Source organism: Ursus arctos, unplaced genomic scaffold, assembly GCF_023065955.2.
Source record: "Ursus arctos isolate Adak ecotype North America unplaced genomic scaffold, UrsArc2.0 scaffold_19, whole genome shotgun sequence".
In the NCBI taxonomy this organism is placed as follows: domain Eukaryota; kingdom Metazoa; phylum Chordata; class Mammalia; order Carnivora; family Ursidae; genus Ursus; species Ursus arctos.
In genome coordinates, this window is record NW_026622863.1 from 53,059,603 (window position 1) to 53,085,103 (window position 25,501).

The window sequence follows — 25,501 nt, forward strand, 5'->3', positions numbered from 1 at the left end:
ATTCTTGACTTACATGTACCGTAAGAAGAAGAAAAAAAATTCATGGAATGTTTTGAAGAAGCACATTGATAAAAAAAAAATCTTAGGAAAGATTTGGAATGAAGGGCTGTTTCCTCGTCTCAATGAAGGCTTGTGGACTGTCTATAAATAAATACATAATACATAAATAAAATGTATGTCATTTATAGTTCAAGAAAACTGGAAAAAATCCAATTTTTAAAGAGTAAAAGTTTTCTAGACAACTAGAATTGGTTGACAACTCTAGGAACACCGCTTCTTACCGTGGCCTTAAGCAAACTGTAGGACCCAACGGGGAGTCGTCCAGAAGCCTCACCTGACACGGTTATTGATGTCTTCCTCCCTCAATATTTCTTGTTTTTCAGAACACTGCATTCTCAAAGTCATAGCTGTTCCAGTCCTCCCCCACGAAGCTCAGACTCCCCCATTTAACTACCTTCTGGAAACTTCCAGTTGATGCCTAAAAGAGAACTCGAGAGGAGCGTACCCACTGAAGAGATCCTAAGGAGATCCACCCTACCTGCTTCTCCCACAGTTTTCGGCATCTCAGTTAACAGGAACTTGGTGTTTTGCTACTCAGTGTTGAAAACTTTGGTGTCATGCTTGCCACCGTTTTGGACGTATAAATTATAAGCCAATCCTGTTGGCTTTTCTCCCCCAAAATAGTGGAAATCAGAACACCTCTTAACGATCTTCTTCACTGTCGTCCTTGTCTAAGCCGCCATCATCCACACGTGGGCTACTGTTCCTTCCCCCGTGCTTGTCACCCGCTACCACCCTTCCTCTCGCACCTTTACTGTCATCTCAACAAAGTCATGCTATTAACATGTCAGTCACATCACGGCTACTCTTCTTAAAATCATCCACTGGCTGCACATCACACTTGGAGTGAAAGCCAAGATTTTAGAGTGATCTGGAAGCCGTGCATGGCCCCAGCCCCACTATATCTCCTACAATACACCTCGTCCACTCCACTTGAAGCGCGCTGTGACTCCATGCCAATACTCCAAGGACTGGACATTCCCAGCTCAGCTCTTTTGCCCCTGCTCTACCTTCTCTCAAAAATATTTTTCTCCTTCACCTCCTTTTATCTTTGCCTAATTAGCAAGTGCTCAGTGTGGCATTCTCTGAAGAAAGTATTTATAACCAAAATATCCATCCAAAGTCAGCCCCTCCTACCTCTGGGCTCCATTTGCTTTCATGGCATTTATCAATTCCTAGCATACTAGGTAATTAACTTATTCACTGGGTAAGAATGTCTTCTTCCAACAGAATCGAAGACCCAGGGGGGGCAGGCATTTTTGTTAGCGATTGTATCCCCAGTGACTAGAGCAGTTTCTGGCACAGAGTAGATACTAAAAATATAGAAGATAGATAGAGAGATAGATGATAGATGGATGGATGGATGGATGGATGGATGGATAAGTGGATGGGTGAGTGGATGGATGGGTGGATGGATGGATGGATGGATGGATGGATAAGTGGATGGGTGAGTGGATGGATGGGTGGATGGATGGGTGAGTGGATGGATGGATGGATGGATGGATGGATGAATGGATGGATGGATGGATGGATGGATGGATGGATAAGTGGATGGGTGAGTGGATGGATGGGTGGATGGATGGATGGATGGATGGATGGATGGATGGGTTAGTGCATGGATGGATGAATGGATAGGTAGGTAGGTAGATAGATAGATGATAATCTGTTGAATGAATGAATCACCTCTATAATTCTCACTACAGCCTTATGAAGGAAGTACATTTTTTTTGTCTCCACTTCACCAATGAAGAAATTGAGTCTTAATGCATCAGTGGTTTTTAAACATTAAATATTGTATTTCTGGGGCCAAAACTGACCTGGTGAATCTGCTTAGGCTCCATCACCACCACCATCACCCTTGTGGTACTTATGTGGCATCCATCCTGGGTCAGACACTGCTCTGGGTACTTGAAACTGCACCACACTCGTAAGAGGCCACTCACAGTATCACCCCATTTTACACGTAGGAAAAACTTAAGGCACAAGAGCTGACAAAGCTTGACCAGAGTCACACAGCTGTTTCAGCTTAGCCAGGGGCCAAGTTACAAAAGTCTAGCTCCTCTATGGGCACTTTCAACCGCAGTGTTTTTCAGCTGTCTCTAAAGGGCGCGGTCTATACTAGGGGTGGTGTAATCAATCCCATTTATCCTGACCAGCATATTTTTAATGAGATAAAATAAGACAGACTGAAATATAATTTTTAAAGACAACAGTGTGAACTGCTACGGAAGATTTCATCCCTGGGGACCCCACCCTTCCCTCCCCATGAGCCGGCAGGCACAGGGGGGTGAAATTGCTGGCCCCGGCATGGGGGAGGGGGTGGCACTCAGCAGAAGCCGGTGAGGTCAAGGCTGGGACATGGGCCTATGTGGAGCCAGCAGCAAGCGAGGGAGCCCTGCGGCTTTCTGATCCCCTGTCACACCAGTGCTGCTAGGGGCAAAGACAAGGTCGCCCAGGGTGCGCAGAGCCAGTGACACTCCTGGACTGCCATGGGGCACCTTTGTATCCCCGACCCTCCTGTCCACCCAGCCAGGCCCTGGAGAGGTGAGGGGGAAGCAACATGCCACACTCCTTTTTGCCTGAACAAAATTTCATGCCCTGCACTCCCAGGAGCCTGTGTGCAAGGAGCTTTCCTGGGGTGAGGGGCCTAAAACTGCATTTCCTCGGGGTAAGGGACTGAGGACCCCAACCCAGTCTCCCGCTGGCTCTCGGGCTCCCCACTAGAATCTTACTTCTCCTATTTTTTTAAGGGAAAGACTTTGTTTGAGCAGGTTTTATCCTTCTTTCTGTGAGGCCACAGCGCCCCCACGTGGTCAGCGCGGTAGTCGGAGAACAGAGGACGGGTATCCTACTGCCGGTCCTTGCGGGTAACTGCAGAACGTAATTACACGTCCCGCAGTTCACATCTGGCCTCTTTCTCCTTTCTTTTTGGAAGTAATACTTAGGGATGATTTCTCTAATTCCGCTTAGAGCTAACATTTATCTCTGTCCCCTCTCTGCACACCCTGTCCTTCCCAGTTCCCCTTGAGGCTCCTGCAATTCTCAGGGTCACCGGCGGGCTTGGCCAGGCTCCAGCCCCTGTGATGGATTCAGATGCTAATTCTGTGCAGATGTCCGGTGGAGGTGGCCAACCCCTGTAATCTGCCCCCTCCCCATGTGCATCTGCCTCTGTGATCAAGCATCCCTTTCTTACAAGGACACCCGTCATGTTAGATTAAGGCCCCACCCTAAGGACCTCATTTTAACTTGATTACCTCTGTTAAGGATAAAGACCCCAACTAAGGTCACATTCTGGGATACTGGGGGTTTGGACTCCCAGGCATCTTTCTTTTCTTGGGGGGGGGGGCACAATTCAGCCCATAACAGTTACATATCTTTCTAAAGAGAAGAGCTTTAAAAATCATATTTAAAGGAAAAGAATGTTTGAGCTGTTTCTATTGTCCATTCTTTGAAGAAAATGTCCCCTCTCAAGATTTCAGCAAGGGTGGACAAGGGTTCTCAAACCCTTACGCAGGAAGCTAATATACAACTCAGGTGATACCGTCACTATCTTCCTTCAGAGAAAAAAAAATAACATCCCTCTTGGCATAAATTCAGACCATTTCCGCTCTTCTTTGGTAAAATCACACCTGCCATTGTTTTCTATAAAAAATGAGGTGAATTTTAATTATGAACTTTAATTAGGGACTTCTGCTTCTGGCCAAAATGGAGTAATAAGGACCATATTTCCTCTCTCTAAAACAACTATAAAAGGGGCAAAACACAGTGGTTTTTATGACAACGGACATCAGGCTATGAAGGATGGTGATTACTAGCACGTGAGGGAAATGAATGAGGTGAGCCCTACGATTGCCCCAACTTACTGTCCTCAGAGTTTCCAGGTCATGGTGCAGGGGAGGAACCAGACAGAGCCTTGTTGCCCCCTGAGTTGAAGAGATGGAGCTGTGTGTCTAGCAAGACTGCGGGGCCAGGGTTTATGGGAAAGAGTATTCAGTAGGATAGAGCAGCAGAGAAAGAGAAGTTGGGAGATCCACGGAGGACCCCCTCTGAGCACTTAGCAGAGCCATGGTCTGAGGCTCAGGAAAGGACCACCCAGAAGGACTGGAGTAAACAGTACCCAGCACCCACACTAGGCGGGGACACATATTAACATACTTGCAGACTCTTCCAGCTTTAAAAGAAGGAAAAAAACCACAACAGTGACTCCCAACTACCCTCAGGAAATGTTCTTAGTATGGTCCACAAGAAACTGAATTACCTTCATCTTCAGCCTCATGTCCTGGCCCTGCCTTTGTCTCAGTCAGCTGTGGCCACTAAGCCACCGTGTAACAAACAGCCCCTCCATGCAGGGGCTTGCTCCTGGATTACTCCTATTAAAGCCCTGAACCACCATCTAGGAATTTCTCCTATTCTGTGCCCACAACGCTGCGAGGAAGCCCAAGCTAGCCACCTGGAGATGTCCGTGTCCAGCACATGGACAGGAACCCAGGCCCCTGATGGATGGCTCTACATGAACCAGCCCCACCATCTCCAGCTGTTCAGGCCACCTCAGATGACGTCCCACCGTGGAGCAGAGGGGAAGCCTCCCTGCTGTGCCCTGACTTTCTAAACCACAGAATAATGAAATGAGCATAGGAGAATGTTTTTCCTCACGCTATACATGAGTAAAAAGATTCTTTCCTGTATTTGAATAATTCCTGCCAGCTCTTTAGTGGTTAAAGGAAAAAAAATGCTGCAGACTTCTGAGCTCTCCACATGGTTTATAAGGAATATGTAAGAGGTATTTTTTAAATCTTCAAATATAAAACGAAACCAGGAAAAAAAAAAGCCCTCAGTGGCTTAAAACCACAATCCTTTATTCTTGAGCCCACAGGTGGGTGCATTAACCTGGGAGGCTCTGCTCCATGAGTTGCAGGCTGGCAAGGACTCTGGGTGTGTTCCTACCATGGCAAGGCCAGAAGCTTCTAGAAGGATAAAGGAAAACACAATGCCTCTTGAGGTCTACACATAAGATGAAAATCTGAAGTGTAAAGAAAGTGTGTGTGATGGTCTAACGGGCAGCCCTGGAGGTCTGTAAAATAATGTGATATCTCACAATCAGTGGCATGTTGATTTGGGTGAAATACATTTGTCTTCCCATTCTGTGTTCACCCGTTTCTTTGCTTTCCCAGTTACCTAACAGCCATGTTAACAATTTCTGAATGCTAACAGAATTTCTTGAAAATACTGGCTGGCCATGAGTACACACAGATGCACGGGTTTGCTCCTATTACCGTTGGCCCACATGGATACCTGTGTCACCTTCTCTGCTTTGGAAGGAAACTGGATCAAATTTCTGAGACAAATGTTTTCCAAGCGCCAGCTCCCGCCCTCGCTGTGCTGTTTGTCCTGCGTTAAGTGACTTAGCGTCTCTGATCCTCCCTCGGTTTTCCCGCTAAACCTGTGGACTACCCCAACCCTGAGGAGGAAGACTCCCGCCCCGATACTCCTGGCCCCGCCCCCCACCTGAACCCCAGGCCGGCCCCCAGCAGTCCCCTCAGCGCACAGGGCAGGGAGCTTCCGGGCCCCCTGGCGCGGCGCCTTCTGGGAGTTGTAGTTCTCGGGAGCCCCGCGCGGGTCCCCGTTGTCCCACCGCGCGGGCCCCCGTTGTCCCGCCGCGCATGCGCAGTCCGCACCGGCCTTCGGCTCAGGCCCACCCGGGTGGTCGCGGCCGTGACCTGTGCGGCCGGCTTTCCGAGCCACCGCGGGACCAGGAGCCACTGGAATCCGCGCCGGCCGGGCAGGGCCAGAGACGGAGGAGAACCTGACCGGAACCCACCGAGCTCAGGGGTAGCCGCCGCCGGCTTTGGGAGCTGGTGCTGAGAGGCCAGGGCACTGGTGTGTGATGTGCGCGTGCGTGAGTGGGTGTGCTTGTCGGTGTGTCGCTGTACGTTCGTGACTCCAGCGCGGTGTGCATGTGAGTCCCGTCCCTCCTGTCTCCGTGCGTGTGCACGTGCATCACCCTAGAACTTTGTGCCCGCGCAGCTATGCCTGGGACGCTGATGTGAGTCCGTGTGTCACCGTGTTTGCACCTGCGTGCCAGTGCAGGTGTGAGCCGTGCATGAGTCCACCCCTGTGTGTTTGCGTGAGGGTGACCACCTCCGTTTGTGCCCTAGCAGGTGTGTAACTGGGTGCAACTCTGCATGTGAGTCCGCCCCCCCACGTCGCTGTGTGTTTACACGTGACTGATCTGCCGGCAGGTGCCCATAAGGGGGGAGCAGTGTGCACAATCGAGCAGGTATCTGCACTTGGAGACCCGTGCCACGTGTGCCCATGTGTGGAACCTGTGACCATGTGTGCCTGGGTGTGCTGCTGTCCACGGTGTTTCGATGGGCGTGTCTGCCAGCCGGAGTGCACCTGCGTCCTGTGTGCCCCAACAGGACTGCAAGTGGAACTCTGTCCAGGGGTCACAGGGTGTGTAGGAGACGCTGTGCAAGCCTGGGGTCGCCGTGCTTCTGCACACGGGCCAGACCCCGCACGTGTGTGACGTTCTGCCTGCCACGTGTGACTGCGTGTGTCTGGGTGTGTCACTGTGGGTGGAGTCCCAGTGCACGGCCTGTCTGTGTGTAGCAGGGTGGCATGTGGGATTCTGTGTGACTCCTTGTGTGTCTGCCTATGAGTGTGTCTGCGTCTCCCCTCTGGTTGCCTGTTTGCATTCCTATGCCAGGATTACCCCGCCCTGAACCCACATACCACCCCCCACGCACCCAGAGGAAACACCCTCTGTCCCAGCATCTTCCTTCACAGCTCCCGTTTCTTTCTCTCACAGATGCTGACCAGACCCACTGGTGCACGGCAGCCAGAGCAGGGGCCACAAGCTGAGTGACGTGGATAGGACCCAAAGCCCCCAAGACCGAGGTGGGTACCCCTGCCCTCTCTGGGGACACAGCTGGGCCTGACTCTGGCCTGAGGGCTGCCTGTGGAGACGGCACCAGAACTGGGCAGGCCCAGCCTGCCTCCCACCAGCAACGTTCTCACCACTGCACACAAGACCCTGCTTGCTCTGACCCTCATCCTCTCCATACCTAATCTCCCCTGCCACCTGCCCCGGTTGTTCTGCCCCACCCCTCCCCTGCTGCCCAGCACCTTTGCTTTTCTCTGTCACCCCAGCCATGGTCCTGCTCGGGACCTTTGTCCCTGCTGCACTCATGGCCCAGAACGCTCACTCCTTCACTTCTGGGTCTACACTCAGAAGTCTTCTCCCTGAGGCCTGGGCTCAGGGGAAGAACAGTCCAGGCAAATGTAACAGCAGTGCAAAGGCCGAGTCAGGAGCATGCCTGGAATGTTTGTGGAACAGGGGAGGCCCATGGTTGGAGCAGTAGGAGCCCAAGAAGGGCAGGGCATTGTGGAGGAGAAGCTCTGGAGCCAGGTGGCCCAGGTGTGGGCCCTCGCATTGCCACGTCTGGGAGCTTTACTAAGGAATAGTGAGCTAACACATGACAAGAGCTTACAGGATGCCAGGCAGGTAGCTCTGTGTTCAATGGGTGCTGGTTATCGCCACTGTAACATACACCCAAGTGGCTTCAGAGTGGCCAGCCCCTCTCAGACATTCCTGTGCCCACGAATCACGGGGGGCTCCTGTTAACAAGCAGATTCCAAGTCGCCAGGTCTGCAGAGGGGCCCAAGCTCTGCCTCTGTCACAGGGAATGCTGCCGGGCCCAGTCCAGGGCGGAGCAGTGAACCTTTCCCACGTGTTCATAGTCCCTAAAAAGTAGATGGGGCAGTTTGCCTGTTTCTAACCTAAATAACATCGTATCTGATAAATTCTTTGCATCTTACTTTGTTTGCCAACACTGTGTATCTGAGGTCCTGAGCTGGTACGGTAGCTGACGGGCATTCATGTCTATGCTGTGAGATACTCCACTGTATGAGTATGCCCTGGTCATTGGACTGTTCCCTTGTGCGCAGACAGCTGCATTGTTTTCTAGCGTTTGGCTGTTACAACCAACCTCGGACAGGCCTCCAGGTACATGTGTGCAGTTTCTCTTGCTCCCATTCCGGAGAATGGAATTATTGGGCAACAGGGGATGTGTGTTTTAACTTTCCTGGAAAACGCCAGTGGTTTGCCCAGTGCCTGCTCCCACCGGCGTATATTATGCATGGAGTTTGGGAGCTCCCTGTTCCTCTGTGTATGATTTTTCTCCAGCAGAGAAAACTCTCAGCTCCGACTGACATGACAAAGTACTACAGACTTGGTGTCTTCGACAACAGATCCAGTCCTCACAGTTCTGGATGCTGCAAGTTCAGGATGAGGGCTTCAGCATGGTTGGGGTTCCGGGGAGAACCCTCTTCCTGGCTTGGAGATGGTCTCCTCCTCACTGTGTCCTTACATGGTGGAGGGAGGGAGCTCTGGTCTCTCTTCCTCTTATGAGGACACCAGTCCCATCATGGGGGGCCTCATTATCTCCCAAAGGCCCCACCTGCAGACACCTCACTTCAGGCTCTGATCTATGAACTTGGGGCGGGGGGGAGAGACACATTCTAGCCTGTAGCACCAGGTTGCAAAGCTATATGTAAGAGCTGTCAGGGGTGCCTGGGTGGCTCGGTGGGTTAAGTGTCTGCCTTTGCCTCAGGTCATGATCCCAGGGTGCTAGGATCGAGCCCCACGTTGGGCTCCTTGCTCAGCTGGGAGCCTGCTTCTCCCTCTCCTCCCTGCTAACGCTCTATCTCTCTCACTCTCTCTCTCTATCGAATAAATAAAATAAAATCTTAAAAAAAAAAAAAAAGCTGTCAGAGTCCTGTGTTTGCAAGGATGTTTTAAAAATGTTTTCAGTTCGTCAAGTCAGTGATTCTCAATCAGGGATCATTTTGTCCCCCAGGGGACACTTAGAAATGTCGAAAGACACTTTTGGTGGTCACACGGTGGGGGATGCTACCTGTAATCCACGGCTGGACACCCAGGGGTGCTGCTAACATCCTACAGTGCACAGGACGGCCCGCAACAAAGAATGACCCGGCCCCAGCTGTCAGGAATGTAGAGGCTGAGACCCTGCACGGAGTCTTTTCCAGCCCAGGACAAATGACCAACCTGTTTGACTTTTCTCTTTCAGATCCAGTCATGAAGATGTGAAAACTGGCAGCGGCTCAGGAAGCGGGGATGGAAGGACTCTTGCCCAAGGCCGCCCCCCAGGGCTCCGAGGCGGGAGGAACCTGGAAACAAGAGGGTCAGGTCAGGGACCGGCAGGCAAACCAGGAAATCTGTTTGAAGCAGGAGGCCGTGGCCCACGGGGAAGACCCCGCCGGGGACGGTGTGCAGGCACAGGATGAACTCGGTGGAATCCCGAGAACCGGATCAGGCCCTCCCCGCACCCAGACCGACAGCGGGCCCCAGAGGCGCGGTGCGCCGAGAAAGAACCGGAAGCAGAAGGTGGCCGACTCCGGTGAGGAGCGAGGGGGCGGCCCCAGGAAGCCGTGGAAGTGTGGGGACTGCGGCAAGGCCTTCAGCTACTGCTCGGCGTTCACCCTGCACCAAAGAACCCACACCGGGGAGAAGCCGTTCGCGTGCGCCGAGTGCGGCAAGGCCTTCAGCCAGAGCGTGCACCTCACGCTGCACCGGCGCACGCACACGGGCGAGCGGCCCTACCCGTGCCCCGAGTGCGGCAAGGCCTTCAGCCAGGGCTCCTACCTGGCGTCGCACTGGCGCACGCACACGGGCGAGCGGCCACACCGCTGCGCCGACTGCGGCAAGGCCTTCGCGCGCCCCACGCACCTGGCGCAGCACCGGCGCGTGCACACGGGCGAGCGGCCGTACGCGTGCGGCCAGTGCGCCAAGGCCTTCCGCAACCGCTCGTCCTTGCTGGAGCACCAGCGCATCCACACGGGCGAGAAGCCGTACGCGTGCGCGCAGTGCGACAAGGCCTTCCGCTTCTCCTCGGCGCTCATCCGCCACCAGCGCACCCACACGGCCGAGCGGCCGTACGCGTGCGGCCAGTGCGCCAAGGCCTTCACGCAGATCGCGCACCTGACGCAGCACCGGCGCGTGCACACGGGCGAGAAGCCCTACACGTGCCCCGAGTGCGGCGCGCCCTTCAGCCAGAGCGCCTCGCTCGCCGAGCACCGGCGCATCCACACGGGCGAGAAGCCGTACGCGTGCGCGCAGTGCGGGAAGGCCTTCACGCAGGTGTCGCACCTGAGCCAGCACCAGCGCGTGCACACGGGCGAGCGGCCATACGCGTGCCAGGACTGCGGCCGCGCCTTCAGCAACCGCTCCCACCTCGTGCAGCACCACCTCGTGCACACGGGCGCCAAGCCCTACAAGTGCCTGGAGTGCGGCGTGGCCTTCAGCCACGTATCCTCCCTCATCGAGCACCAGAAGATCCACACGGGTGAGAAGCCCTACCGCTGCGGGGAGTGCGGCAAGGCCTTCAGCCAGGGCTCGTCGCTCACGCTGCACCAGCGGACGCACACGGGCGAGCGGCCCTACGCGTGCCACGAGTGCGGCAAGGCCTTCAGCAACCGCTCCTACCTGATCCAGCACCACATCGTGCACACCGGCGAGAAGCCCTTCGAGTGCAGCGGCTGCGGCAAGGCCTTCAGCTTCTCCTCCGCTCTCATCCGCCACCAGCGAACGCACACCGACAAGAAGCCCTACTCGTGCGCCCGGTGCGGCGACACGTTCGCGCAGCTGCCGCACCTGACGCAACATCTGAGCGCGCACCGGGAGGAGAGGCCGGTGGGCAGCAGCGAGCCCGCGGCGATGGCTGCCGGCCGGCGGGAGGAGAGAGCAGATGCGTAAGGGCGCCTCCCCCCGCCGCGCAGCGCCCAGCGCTTCCACGCCTCACTTCCGGCCTCGCGGCGCTGAGGGGCGATCCGCCGTCCTCCCTGCGCTGCCCGTGAGAAACCCGGGGCTCAGAGGAGCCCAATGACTTGCCCAGGGTCACACGGGGAGGAGGTGCCAGCGCCGGGACTGGACCGCAGGGCCAGACTGCACCCCCCCCACCCCCCCCACCCCCCGCTGCTGCCTGGTTCAGAAGGATAAATGTGACCACAACAGTAGACCCAAAGAAGTGTCTGTGCGTCTCTAGCTAGTCTTTTAATGGTTGGAGGTTTTATGACCGAGTAGGCATTTGTTCAATAAATTTACTTGGATAAAAGGTTCAGCTCCTTTGGTGACGTGGGCATATTAACGAAGGGAGCAGGGTCTGAAGGGGAAAATAAAATCTTTAAAAAAAAAAAAAGTAAACCCCCTTCTGCATAAAAACGACCCCCCACAATAAAAAATTTTTGTGAGATTTTTCAATTATACAAAAAAGCATAAAGTAAAATAAATGCCCATATGCCCATCCAATTTGAATGCATTAAAAAATACTATTTTAATAGAATAGGAACACAATACCTAAAAATGATTTCATTACAAAATGTACCATATTTTATGATACATATTTGCTTTTAAAATAGGCCATGAAATATGTCTATATTTTTTTCCTGGTCTATTTTATTTTTTTTTTTTTAAAGATTTTATTTATTTATTCGACAGAGATAGAGACGGCCAGCGAGAGAGGGAACACAAGCAGGGGGAGTGGGAGAGGAAGAAGCAGGCTCATAGCAGAGGAGCCTGATGTGGGGCTCGATCCCAGAACGCCGGGATCACGCCTTGAGCCGAAGGCAGACGCTCAACCGCTTTGGCACCCAGGCACCCCTCCTGGTCTATTTTAAAGTAAATTGCAGACCTGGTATCACTTTACTGCTTAATACCTTCATTTGCATCTCTAAAAAAGATTATCTTCTATACAACCACAATACTATCACACCCAGTGAAACATTAATTTCTTGATAATCCAGTGTCTGTTCCATATTCAGATTTCCTTGGCCCCTGAAAAAGTTTGAAAAAGGGATGTAATTTGTCAGAAAATGTCAAGCCTTGAAAATAAACATAAATGATCTTTAATGTGTATAAGGAGGAGGGAAGCTAAGACAACAACACAGACACATAAACACAAACACATCTGTCTCCCTGCCCACTAGCTTCCTTGGCTCTTAGTCCTACCAAGGAAGCTGGTGAAGGGCCTTTTGCCCTGACGTTACCTATACAGGCCTTGGCATGCAGTAGGTCCTCAGGAAATCTCACATGTATAGATGAATGAGTGAAAAATCCCCAACCTGCCTTACAGAGTCAAGACTCATGGTGTCTGAGTCTTTGTGCTCCAGACATCACTCAGGCCTCAGCACAGAGTAGGTCCTCATGAAGTACTGGGTGACTAGTTGTACAGCCCACCGTCAGCCTTGGGGTCATTCAGGGTCAGAGACCACACAGTTGGTTCCTCCCTGTACCCCAGACATCACCCAGCCCAAGCATCAGCACACAGTAGGTGCTTAGGAGATATAAATTATTAGGCCGGGTAAATTAATGAATAAGTGAACATCCTTAGCACCAGCCCTGGATCAGAGAGCATGCAACCTGGTTCCTTCCTGTGATCCAAACTGTCTAGCACAAGCCGCCCATAGTAGGTCCTTAAGAAGCTCCAGGTGTCTGAATAATTGTACCTCCCAGCAACAGCCCTGGAATCATTCAGAGTTGGGGACGACACAGCCGGTTCATCCCTATGCCCCAGACATCTCCCAACTCAAGTGTCAGCACACAGTAGGTCCTCAAGAAATACTGAGTGAACGAATAGTTGAACATGACCTGCTCCAACCCTAGAGCTATTCGGGGTTATGGACCACACAGTCTGACTCCTCCTTCTGACCTTCGCCCTGCTTAGGTGCTCGGCACACAGTAGGTGCTCAGGGAGTGCTGGATGAATGGATGAATGAGTGAAGTGGGACCCTAGTTTACAGACAGGGGCCTGAGTTCAATCACCGCAGGGCCCTCTGCGGCAGAAAGGCTGGAGGTCGCGGGGCTCCAGGGACAGTGGGCGGGGCCGTGGGCGGGACCGGCGTCGGCCTGGGAGCCCTTCTGCCAAGACCTCAGGGAGAGCGGGCCAGGGCCGGCTCACCCGCGCAGGCGCAGTGCGCTCCCATGGGAGCGGGGACCTCCACGTGGATTTGGGCCACATGGGTCCCCACGCTGCTCTGCCTTCATCTCGCGTGTCGGCCGCTTGGCCAGCTGTGCAGCCCAGCAGATCCGGGAGGGTGGGAGTGTGCGTAACGAGGGTCGCAGCCCTGGAGGACAGGGCCGTCTGGGGTTCCTCCTGCTGCAGAAAGTGGCGCACGCGAGCGATGCCCCGAGTCCACAGCGGTGGAGGAGCTGAGCCCCGGGGAAGACACCTGTTTCAGAGCTCCCGAAATGCCCCAGGAGGTGCGGAGGAAAAGGAATAGGCATTCGAAGAATGCCGCCCCCGCAGCCAGCCGTCAACCTCACACGGCGCATGCCAGTTTCTTCCTTAAGGTTTTAGATTTCCCGTATTTGCCAACTTATGTGAGGTCCCCTACGTCCCCCGCCCACTGTGTTCCCCAGATACTATCTACAGATACTACCCTGGGTCCAGCACGTCCCGTTCCAGGAGGGGGCAGAGCAGCTTCAAGCGCATGGGGGAGGGCGTCAGAAAGGGTTGGGGTCCCCCCAGCTGGCGTGGAGAGAGTGCCTGGGAAATGCAGGCTGAACTCTGCAGCCCCCCTCCCGCAACCGAACCTTCCCACAACCCAGTTCCTCCAGGGAAACACCCCACAGAGGAGGAGGACAGACCAAAACCTCGAGAGAACCCGTAATTGTCAGGTGGTGTTACAGGCTATGCAGACTGACCAGCGGAGGACGGCATCTCTGAGGAGATGTTGGAGCAGAGTACAGCAGGAGGTGAGGGAGCCATGTCAGCTTCTGGAGGAAGAGCATTCCAGGCAGAGGTCCGTTCTGGAGTCAGTGCAGAGGTCCCGAGGCAGGCGCATGATGGGCTTGTTGAAACAGCAGAAGGCCAGTGCGGCTGGAACGGAGGGAGGGGTGCGAGCGCAGGCCGGTTCCCGCAGGGGTGGGCGGCCACAGTGAGGACTTTGGCTTTTACCTGCTGAAGCGAGCGGGTTAGGAATGGTGTTAATTATGGTTTCATGGGATCTATCTGGCTGTTGAATGGAGAACAGAACATCAGGGGTGCAGGTGGATACTTTCCTCGTCGGTGAAATGAGGTTCCCGGCATGTGGTAGAGCCCAGATGAAGGCCCATTGCTTATTTGATCGACATTAGTATCGTGATTCTTTTCAATACCCCACAGAGTTAAGACTTGTCGCACAGGCCGAACTAATCACAGCCCACAGCGCCCACAGCAGCCCCCGTGGCCGGGACACGTAGGACGGTCCTCACAGGCATCTCCCCATTTCCACCCTTGCCCTGTCCTTGCTGCGCATTCTCTGCCTGCTCCCATGACAGCTTGTTCCTGCCTCCATTCCTTACTTCAAGATTCCAGTTTGTGTGGCAGAGAAGATCAGGGTGGTGGTGGTAGCCATCCTCCCAGCCATGTGGAGAAAAAGGAGGTCACCCCTGAAAGGGACCATAGCCCCGAGGTCAATGGAGAGGAGAGGTCCCAGTGATATTTTTAAGACCCGGGAACCAGCTATAAATTAAGCCAGTTTCATCCCAAACTTTGGTGGTGTAACATGAATCCATAATTAATAATGAGCTTAAGTTCATTTGAATCGAGCTTCTGTTATCTGCAACCAATAAATCCTAATGAATGTAACGGCTGAGGCTTGTGTTTCTTTTAAGGGACTGTTGTTGCTTGTTGGATGCAATCAGCTGGCGGGAAGGATGGGGAGAGACAGAATCCCATACTTCTCCCGGCCCTGATTTCTTTGGCAAACTCAGGAGAGGCCACTGGAAGTCCTCTATCGAAACAAAATGATAGAAAGAGTCTAAATACACACGCAAACACACCCACAGACGAATTTAAAAAGAACAGGATGGAAATACCAACCTCTATCAGACAAGGTAAAATATAAGCCAAAGGATTAAATTGGTTTAAAGGCAATCATTTTCTATTTCACAAAGGATTCAGAATCAGGTTTTAACTAATATTTATTGCGTGGCTGCTACGTGCCTGGCATTGTGCTCAGTCTTTTACATTTATCCTTTAATTGGCAAAGGCGTAACAGTGCTGTAACTAAGGGCATCAGACTACCCAGTGGCTGAATACATAAAGCAAAGGTTACAAAAGTGGATTGACAAACATAGTCGTACTAACAGATTTTCACATAACCTTACTGGTTTTTGAGAGAGAAGGTGAGCCAGAATTAAATAACACAAGAATGTAAGCAATATAATTGGTAAAACTGAGTTGATTAATAGACATGTACAGTTTTGAATTCTACAGACTGAAAATACATATTCACCTTAAATGTCCATGAAACCTGTACAAACACTGGACGTGTCGTAGGGCCACAATAAAAGCTTTTAAAAAGGTGTCGAAAGCAGATATAGTAGAGGCCACGTTCTTTGTTCACAGTGTAGTGAATCATTAAAACAAAACTACTTTTAAATAAATCTGGTCACGAGTTTAAAGCACGCCTTAGAAACGCTACATTATAACATTTAGATGACAACATAACCAAGCACACAAGTTACCAAACTTTAAGATGTGGCCAAGGCTATAACCAGAAGTACATTTATTATTAAGCATACTATTTTAGCAAATAATCTCATAAAGAGATTATCAATGAATTAATTATTCAACACAAAAACAGACAAGGAATAGAAATAATAAAAAAATAAACCCCATACGTATTCATGGGAAAAAATTACAAACTAGAAAAATATGGATATAAATAAATCCCAATGCTAGTTCTTTGGAAAAGTAATCGTAGACGAGGCAAAACTTTGATAAATCTAATAACGGGTAAACCATGAACGGAAGTCGAAAGGAAGAAAGGGGTTAGAACAAAATAAAGAAGTTTTTCATTTAATTACAGAACAGTATTTATAATTTGGCTAACAATCTGAAAAGTTCAGAGGAATGAAGAATTCCCTAGGGCTTAAAAAAACGCTATAAATCACCAAAATTAATGAAGTAAAAAGTATTCACAAACCGATAACATGGGAAGAAACTGAGAAAGCCCCCTAAGAATTTAGCTGCAACTTTCTCCCCAGAGCTCCAGGCCCTGATGACTGGTGAACTCTTTCAAAATGTTAAGGAAGTGATACTTCTTAAGCTACAGAAACTATTCTAAGGCTTAGACAGCAATAAAAGTGACGTCCTTGTACGCTGTAAGCCTGGGCATGTTACCAAAACACGACAGAGATAGCACCGATCTTACGTGTGGAGAGAGAGAGGGAAGACTCATACATAAAATACCATGACGTACAGTCAGGGTCTGGGAAGAGTGCTGCACCATGGTCCGAAGATGACAAAGATGATGTGATATTAAGAAGTCTACCAGATTTCATCAGTCCCAAGTTGCACCTTTTTTCATCCTCTCTGACGTCGGGCTGCGTCGTCCGGATGGTGGCGTCTTACGATGAAGTAGCATGTTTTTCTTTCTCAGTCGTATATAAAATAATACGTGTGTTACAATCGACGTTTTAAGTTCAGTGAAATACGGTAATGCAAAACCTCACCCCAGAAAGTTAAATACAAAAAAAAAAAAATCCTCTTTCTGGATTAAAATTTTTAAAAAGCAAATTAAAAGGCATTTGCTAATATGCAACACCTACTCCTGATTTTTAACCAAGACATGGCCTTACCAAGAAGCAGTGCGTCTTATTTCACAACAGTCGTCATCACTAGAGCTAAATGTGGAACATCATAGGCATCCCTGTTAAAACCAGGAACAGGAACAGGACGCACACTACCAAGACTATGGTGGTTTGTTGTGGAGCTTTCGACCACTCCACAAAGCCCTGGAACAGAGGGGAAAAATGGGTAAGTACTAGAAATGCAAGGGCCACCATTGTTTCTTGCCTGGCACAGAGCACGAGCTCCATAAATCTCTGTCAGATGAACACGGGAACGGAAAGACACGAGGAAGGGTGGGAAGACAAGATGGTTCATGGTGACAGTTCTTCTCCAAATGAGGGATGAGTGCAGTGCGACAGGTACTAAAATATCAGGGAAGTTTTGGGAATGGATATGACATAGTGAGCTATCTGGGAAGCTAGGCGGCGGCGACATGAAAAAAAAAAATCCTGAAAAAGAAGAGAACCGGATGGAGCAGATACTATGAAATGTTCAACGCAAGCAGCTCCGAGACCTGGCAAAGCCTCAGAAAATCGTGGAGGATATTTTTCAAAAATCGGGGCTCCGCCCTTGGATTTTCTGATGCAGGAGATCTTGGAGACCAGAAAATACAGATTTTTATGAAGTTCCTCATAATTCATGCTATAGAAAAACAGGACAACTTGACAAATATTTATTTTTCTGTGGCAACCACAACACCAAAGATCTGACAGTCCGTCAGTTGAGGAAACGGGTGTGACACACACACTACAGAACACTTGGGAGCTACAGAAAGTAAATGTAACCAAGAACAAAGGCGATCAATACATATATCAATACGGAAAGCTATCCAGAATATTTATTATGAAGACACCAAATGGCAGGATACTAATTGTGCTATAATCTCTTTTTTGGGTTTTCAGAAATATATGTGAGTTACGGTAGGGCTCTATTTCTATGAAGCTCAACGGCAGGCAAAACTAATCTATCAGAAATCAGAAATGGGGTTGCCTCAGGGTGGCGGAGTGAGAGAGACCAGAAAGGAAGATGAGGGAATTTTCTAGGATAACGGCCGTGCTCAATATCTTCCTTGGGGTGTTGGTTACACGTATACACGCTCACTGATCTGTGCATTTTGTTGGAAATATTTATGGTAATTTTTTAAATCAGAGTTAAAGTTAAGAAAGGGTAATAAATACAGGTCATCAGCAATGCAGAAGTTTTACACACACACACACACACACACACACACACACACACGCCACCGCTAATAACAGACCCAACCATGCCTCACCTGGTTCCCCTTTGTCGCCCTTCAAGCTGCTGTGCGAATCGGCTGCTAACTACGGCCGATCGCTTCCGTTCATGATCGCCCCTTCTGAGAAATGAATGCCCTCTGCTATGGGAGCTACCTCCCTGAGAATCACACGGGAGATCGTCCACACCAGTGACAGGGCGTAACAGGCTCCCCACTGGCCCGGAGGAGGACAAGGACTATTGATGTTCCAGAGCTCCTCGTGGGATCGGCTCCAGGCTGAACCCCAATTAAACTCCCTCTCGCCCTTTCCAGCTTCCCTCACCACCTACGGGTGCCTCCTGAGAGCATGCTCCCTCAGTAAACCCCTTGCACGAAAATCCCAACTAGTCTCAGTTTCCAAGGGGGAAACCTCTGCAAGGACGTACGGCAACTGAATGGATGGAACGACTGCATATGGATGGACGGGTGGGCAAGTACACAGATAACTGGATATATGCACGGTGTGCCGGCGAATGAAAGCCTGGGTGCATGAGAGGACAGTGAAGGCTTGATGTTCAGTGAGTCGGCGGATGAACAGACGGGTGAATGGACAGGAGGATCGGTGGGTGAATGGACGAGGAGATAGACAGAGGAGGTGGATGAACGGACAGACAGACAGAGGGAGGGATGGAACGCGCACACCGATGCGGAGGCAGGGGAATGAATGGCTAATCTGAGTTTATGAGTGAAGGGTCAGAGGGTACGTGTGGACAGAGCCCATCACATGGCGACCCTCCACTCCAGGTCCGACGACCACAGGCTTTGTCCTGTCTCCCATGGACACTGCTTGGGGCTCGCACCCCCAAGCGGGCGGGGGAAGGGAAGGGACCACCCACTGAGATCTGCGGGCGTCTGCGGAAGAGGAGGAGACCACCAACTCACCGGCGGCGAGTCCTCTGACTCCTCATCTCCCTCCGCCGCGTTCCAGTCCTGGGCCAGCCCAGGCTCTTGAGGAGACAGACCTGAGCACAGGAGACAGGGGCCACGAGTCAGCAACCAGGGCAGCTGGGGGTCGGGGCGGGGGGGGGGGGGGGGGGGCTGCGCCTGCTTGTGCCACCCGGCATCCTACCCCTGTTCTCTTTCCTGTCACACTCACGCACACACACCCTCTGGCCCATGTGGCTCTGGTGACCCAGATAGAATCCGAGACCCAGTTCTGATCCTGTTTCTGTCATTACGTGGAAGACTTAACGTGGGTCACCTGATGTGCTCTGCCACCTGAGCCTCTGATCCCTCACCTGTCAAACAAGTAAAATAGTCCCTTCTCTACGGGCCTCCTGCAAAAACCCAGTTAGGGAGCCGAGGAAAGAGCTGCAGAATTAAGCCAGGACCAAGCAGGCTTGCCAGCTTCCGGCGGCTGGTGGAGACATCTCCCCACTTTCAAATTTCAACAACCTTCTCACTCCTTAGCTGGATAGCACTGGGGGTCAGGCCAAAGATCGGCATGCTCCACTCTCCCTGCACCCAGGCCCCACTAGGAGCCCCCAGACCTCCTCCTTACGACACCCATACCACCCACACCTCCGTCCCAGGCCTGCTCGTCCCCTGTGGGAGAAGGGAAGACACCGCCCCTAGGAGAAGGTCAATTCCCCATTCTGCTGTGGGGCTGCCTTTCAGGGGTCCCACCCTCAGTCCAGCTGTTTGAGCCCAAACCCCAGGAGTTATCCTGGGAATCTCTCTTGTCCTCCCCTCCCCACATCCATCAGCAAGAACTCTGACTCTCCCTCCCAGATGTGTCCCAAATCCCTACCCTTATGTCCACCACTGCCACACGTAGCTAGGTCCTCTCTCTCCCAGACGGTTGCAGGAGACTCCTATCCAGCCTACCAGCCTCCACTCCGACCTCCCGATCCTACAGTTCATCCTCACACGCAGCCGGATGCGGGCTTTCTCAGCCTGGGTGCCACTGTGTAACTCCTTGTAGTGGGGTGGGTCTCGTGACCTGTAGGGTGGATCCTCGTCCTCCCACTAGCAGCATTGCCCTGACCTGCTATGTGGTGGTAACATGTTCCCCATTCAGATAACCCAAACTCCAGACTTTGCCAAACATCCCCTGGGGAGGGGAGGTGGGTGGTAACATCGCCCCCAGTGAGAACCACGGAGTCAGCAGAATCTTTTTGAAACACAAATGAGATCCTGTCTTCCTCCTCCGTAAAACCTTCCAGCAGCTTCCCAATATTGAAATAACGTTTGCTGTGCCGCCGTCTCCAAGATGCCCCGTCGCTGGCCCTGGCTGAGCTCTACCTTCTGCCCCGGTCTCCGCTCTGTTCAGCACACAGCCAGCCTGTCGCCATCGTGGGGTCACTGCCTGTGGCTCCAGTGGCCCACAAGGTGACCCCCAGCTCTCGGAATAAAGGACTCCTGGTCCTCCTTCTCTCGCCCTCCCTGACCACCCCTGGGTCCCTCTCCGTCCATCAGCCCATTTTACTGTCTTCAGAGCTCTCATCAGACATTACCTTTCTTTAATTTTGTGGCTCATCGTCTGTCTCTCACTGAAATCAGGTCTACTGGGGCCATCTTGTTCGCGTCTAGATCCCGAGCACCCAGCACATAGTAGGTGCTTGTGGTAGATTTTCATCCCGAGTGACCTTCCACTTGTTCACTGATCCCCGTGCCCACACCCCTGGGCAGCCCCTTCCCACAGTGATGCTTGACCACGTTGCTTATTTTGACCAACGGCCTGTGAGCAACTGCGTGGCCAGTACAGCTTCAAAAGTGCTTGCGAATTGAAGTTTTCCCTCTTTCTGCACAACCACCCCATGAGAATACGCCTGGGCTAGCCTGTGGGAGAAAGCGGCCCAAAGTCAGCCCCCTCAAGCCAGCCAGACATGCGAGTGAGGTCAGCAGCTGCCTTTGGTGGCAGCGTGGGCAAACGCGGACACGGGCAGCGGGAGAACTGTCCCCTGGGGCCACGTCATAGGCTGACCTGCAGACTCCCGAGCAGACTAATGACTGTTGCTTTAAGCCACTGAGTTTCGGGGTGACCTGCTACCCGGCAAAGGCTGATAGACACAGGGCTCCATGAATAAGAGTGAAGGAATGAGTGCTGTGTCTTCCCCGAGGCTCTGCCACAACCTGCCCCACCTCCCCCGGGACGCCGGCCCCTCACCTTTCTCATCGCCATCACAGCTGGTGGCCCCGACCTCCACAGCCACCCAGTCTTTGGCCGAGGTGGCACGCTTCTCCCAAGCCCTGCTCTCCCGGGGCAGCAGCGTCTTGGCCCTCTCAGGCTCCAGCAGCCCCCGAATCTGCTCAGGTCTGAGGCTCTGCATCTTCCCGGGACGTCGAGGTTCCAAGGCAAGTGTCTCGTTCTCCTCCAGCTCCCGCTGGGTTCCCGGGGCACAGGATCCAGAACCTGGGGGCAGACAAACATTTAGTCATTCCACAAATATTTAGAGTGCCATCTGCGTGCCGGGCACCATTTCTAGGTGCCAGAGACACAGCCGTGACGGAAGGAGGCTCCTGCTCCCGTGGGCTTGCATTCTAGTGGGGGCCTGAGTGGGGAGAGGCAGCCAGCACGCCAACTGATAAGTGCACGAGAGACAAATACAGCAGGAGAGGGACAGGAGTTTCGAGGTGGGGGCCAGAGAGCGGCACATTCACACACTCGTTCATTCCACAGCCCAAAGCACACAGCCAGAAGGCTTTAGGAAGAGACAGTCAACCCCAGAATCCCTCTGGCTGCAGTGGAAAGGGCCACAGTCTTCCCACCAGCCCCCAGCAGCCCCAAATTTCTCTTTGGTTGGCACGAAAGAAAACCAAGAAGCATTCCCCAGGTGGGGGTTTAAAAGTCTAATTTAAAATGAGACGCTCTTGGGGCGCCTGGGTAGTGCAGTCGTTAAGCGTCTGCCTTTGGCTCAGGGCGTGATCCCGGCGTTCTGGGATCGAGTCCCACATCGGGCTCCCCCGCTGGGAGCCTGCTTCTTACTCTCCCACTCCCCCTGCTTGTGTTCCCTCTCTCGCTGGCTGTCTCTCTCTGTCACATAAATAAATAAAACCTTTAAAATAAATAAATAAATAAATAAATAAATAAATAAATAAATAAATAAATAAAATGAGACACTCTTTAGTATTCTCATTCTAGATCTTGTCAACCCAAAACTCAGGAGGTTGTTTGTAGGAGCTGTCTGAACTATACTGGGTAACCCTTTCCTTGAGACCCTAAGGCTGGTTTATGTTCTTATTCTAGGGAACTGTATGCATTATCAACCTCGCAGTACATTACCTACTGACGACGACGACGGCCCTGGTGAATAGTAATTTTTTTAAAAGGAGTAAATTCTCTTGGTGTAGGGAAAAAAGGCTTTTTAAAGCATTTTCTTCTTTAATTAGGTTTGTACAAATAAAAATTGTTATATCAACTTAGAAACCACAGGGAATATAGTCTAGATTTAAAGAGACATTAGCGACTGAATGATCAAAAAGCACGTGGGGACCATATTTGGAGTCAGAGTCAAACCTGGTGTGAAAAAAAAATACCTCTTGAAGACACTCAAGGAAACTGATTATGGACTGGGTATTTGATGATGTCACAGCATTCTCATCGCTTCTGTTGGGTGTGGAAATGGTCTTATGGACAGATGAGAAAATATCCATCTTATTTTTTTAGAGGTTTTGTAGTGTGTAAGGGTCCACTGACATGATGGCTGAGATCTGCTCTAAAATACTTCTGTGGGGGTGTCTGGCTGGCTCAGTCGGTAGGGCGTCCAACTCTTGGTCTCAGGGTTGTGAGTTCAGGCTCCACACTGGGTGTGGAACCTACTTTAAAAAATAAATAGAATAGAAATGAAATGAAATACTTCTACAGTGAAGGAAAAAGACAGAGACAAAAGGGGGTCAGAGGAAACAACCGATGATTTATGAACCTGGAAAATGGGGAGATGTGGCTCTCGGGGCTATCCCTGTGCCCGTGAGTCGATCAGAAATGCTTTCATATCAGAAACTAACACATACGCTGTGGATATGCAGAATGCGTTCATTGCTTCTACATTACAAATCATCATGTAGGTCTTCCTTACGGACGGGGCAACTCCCAAACCCTCGAAACCCAAATTTGAATGCATTTCCCGAGGCACCTGTGCCCTCCGTCCCCAGCCCCCAACACAGCCTTCCTCCTGGGTCCCCTGTTCTTGACCAGGGCCCCACCATTGTCCACAAGCATCACCGTCCACTTCTCTTCACAACCGCACATCCAATGGACTGCTAAGCACACCTGCTCTTGTCTTAGAAAATGCTGCCCCCACTCTGTTCCAGTCTTGCCCCGCTGGCCCACTCCACCATTGACCACACCGATCCCCTTCCCTCACCACGCTCCCCAGTCCATCCCACCAGCTCCATGGTTCTCAAGACCCCCTCTGGTCAGGACACTTTCAATGCCCCACACAGCGGTGCAGGGCAGGCTCCTGACATGGCCCCAGAGCCTCCACCGCCACAGTCCCTACACTCTCCCTCGTCCCGGACAGGCCGGGAGTTGGTCCTAGACACACCCGAGACGAAAAAAAACTGAACCCCAAGGACGCAAGGCTCCCCCCCCTTTGGTACCCTCTTTTATTTCTTTTTAAAAAATTAAGTCAGGGGCGCCTGGGCGGCACAGTCGGGTAAGCGTCTGACCCTTGATTTCGGCTCAGGTCGCGATCAGGGTCCTGGGATCCAGCCAGGGACTGGCTCTGCGCTCAGTGGGGAGTCTGCTTGTCCCTCTGCCTCTGCTCCTCCCCCCACTCTTTCTCTCTCTCACATAAAATAATTAACTAATTAAATACTTTTAAAACTGAGTTAAAGTACACATAACACAAAGTTTACCATCTTAACCATTTCTCAGTGTCAGCTCGGTGGTACTGAACACATTCACAGTGTCGTGCAGCCGCGACCACCACCCAACCTCCCGACTCCTGTACACCTGAGACTCCGTCCCCACTAAACGACGACTCCCGCCCCCTCCCGAGCCCCTGGCACCACATCCCACTTTCTATCTCTATGAATCTGACTACCCTAGCTACCTACGTAAGTAGAATCACACAGTATCTGTCTCTTTCTGCCTCGCTATGTCACGCAGCGTGATGTCATCAAGGTCACCAGTGGTGCGGCACGCGTCAGAAGTTCCCTCCTTTTTAAGGCTGAATAACACACGTTTGGTTGTCCATTCGATGCTGCAGCCATTGTGAATAATGCTGCTATGAATATGGTTGTGCAAGTGTCTCTTTGAGATCCTACTTCCAATTCTTTGGGGTATATGCCCTGAAGTGGAATTGCTGGGTCGTAGGGCAATTCTACATGTAGTTTTTCCGGGAACCTCTGTACTGTTTTCCACAGCAGCCACACCAATTCACGTTCCTAACGGTGCACAAGGGATCCCTTTTCTCCATATCTTCAACAATACTTGTTTTCTGGTTGTTTTTTTAAGATTGTATTTATTTATTTATTTGACACAGAGAGAGCACAAGCAGGAGAGGCAGCAGGCAGAGGGAGAAGCGGACTCCCCGCTGAGCAGAGAGCCCAACGTGGGGCTCAATCCCAGGACCCTGGGATCGTGACCAGAGCCAAAGGCCGATGCTTAACCAACCAAGCCACCCAGGCGCCCCTGGGTTTTTTGACAGTAGCCATTCTAATGGGTGTGAGGTGGTTCCATTGCCTGAGGGAGAAAGTCTGCATTTGATGCTAATACGCCTTCCTACCCTCCCCACCTCCGTCTCCTCTCTCAAAGACAGAACAAGCAGCTTCCTGCCCAGAAGGAGGAAGTACCCAGCAAGGAGGTAAGGATATTGTTTTCTTTCCGGTGCTTATTTTCATGGTTACCCTCAATATTGTAAAAAAAAAGGTGGGGGGAGGGGATAGTGGCTTTCCATTTACAACAAAGTTTCCCTTTGAAAATCCATTGAGATAGACTTTAAAAGTGTGGTGACTCTGGGGTCCTCAGAGTGGGAGTGTATGTTGGCTCAACCCCTTGGAAAACTATTGGACAAACACCTACTAAAGCTGAACATGCAATTTCACTCCGAGACACTCACTCAAGAGAAAGGAAAACTCCTGTCCACACAGACACTCGTATTCGAATGTTGCTATCAGCTATATCGTAAAACACAGCTATTTATATTCACAGACAACCCAGGTGTCTATCAATAAGAGAATGGATAAGCAAACCACAATTTATTCATATAATGGAGTATTACCCAGAAATAAAGGGTACAAACAAAAAGGATACACGCAGTAACACGGATGAATCTAAAAATATATGTATCAAACTGAGTGAGAAAAGCCAGCCGCAAAGGAGAGCATATGTGTCATTTAATTCATTGAAAAAAGTGAGGTACAGGCAAAGAAACTGATGTTGGTATCAATTATTGGTTGTGGGCTGGGAACAGGGGGAGGGGCAGGGGAACTTTCCTGGGGTGCTGGAGATGTTCGATATCTTGACCTGAGGAGTGGTCTCATGGGTGAAGACATTTGCACACACGCACTGAAATCTCCCTTCACTGAACCGGACACTTCGTGCCATTGCTCTGTGTGTTTTAGACCTCACTAAAACAGAAAACGA

At 51.4% G+C, this 25,501-nt stretch overlaps 2 protein-coding genes across 4 annotated transcripts; one reads left to right on the top strand and one right to left on the bottom strand.

Moving 5' to 3' along the window:
- The first annotated feature begins 5,745 nt into the window (after positions 1–5,745).
- ZNF835 (zinc finger protein 835) lies at positions 5,746–11,213 on the top strand. Of its 2 annotated transcripts, none has more exons than XM_026490081.4 (3): positions 5,746–5,937; positions 6,869–6,957; positions 9,150–11,213. In XM_026490081.4, exon 3 carries the CDS (start codon positions 9,197–9,199, stop codon positions 10,832–10,834), a length of 1,638 nt encoding a protein of 545 aa, XP_026345866.2. In that variant the 5' UTR covers positions 5,746–5,937; positions 6,869–6,957; positions 9,150–9,196; the 3' UTR covers positions 10,835–11,213. The 2 variants fall into 2 exon arrangements, with proteins under 2 accessions (XP_026345866.2, XP_044236564.2); XM_044380629.3 differs by having other exon boundaries at positions 5,746–5,889.
- Positions 11,214–15,022: 3,809 nt separating this feature from the next.
- On the bottom strand, positions 15,023–21,321 carry SMIM17 (small integral membrane protein 17). Of its 2 annotated transcripts, XM_057313962.1 has the most exons (4): positions 21,080–21,321; positions 18,853–18,932; positions 16,703–16,858; positions 15,023–16,494 (listed from the first exon to the last, which is right to left on the bottom strand). In XM_057313962.1, the coding sequence occupies exons 1-3, from the start codon at positions 21,240–21,242 to the stop codon at positions 16,748–16,750; spliced, it is 354 nt and encodes a 117-aa protein (XP_057169945.1). In that variant the 5' UTR covers positions 21,243–21,321; the 3' UTR covers positions 15,023–16,494; positions 16,703–16,747. The 2 variants fall into 2 exon arrangements, with proteins under 2 accessions (XP_057169945.1, XP_057169944.1); XM_057313961.1 differs by having other exon boundaries at positions 15,023–16,858.
- Positions 21,322–25,501: the final 4,180 nt, after the last annotated feature.

What these genes read in the sequence shown, in the direction of transcription:
- ZNF835 (XM_026490081.4), top strand. Translation starts at nt 9,197, where the DNA reads ATGGAAGGACTCTTGCCCAAGGCCGCCCCCCAGGGCTCCGAGGCGGGA.
- SMIM17 (XM_057313962.1), bottom strand. Translation starts at nt 21,242, where the DNA reads ATGCAGAGCCTCAGACCTGAGCAGATTCGGGGGCTGCTGGAGCCTGAG. An exon ending in CTGTGATGGCGATGAGAAAG is followed by an intron (nt 18,933 to 21,079) that starts GTGAGGGGCCGG and finishes TCCTGTGCTCAG; the next exon opens with GTCTGTCTCCTCAAGAGCCT. An exon ending in AGTCAGAGGACTCGCCGCCG is followed by an intron (nt 16,859 to 18,852) that starts GTGAGTTGGTGG and finishes CCTCTGTTCCAG; the next exon opens with GGCTTTGTGGAGTGGTCGAA.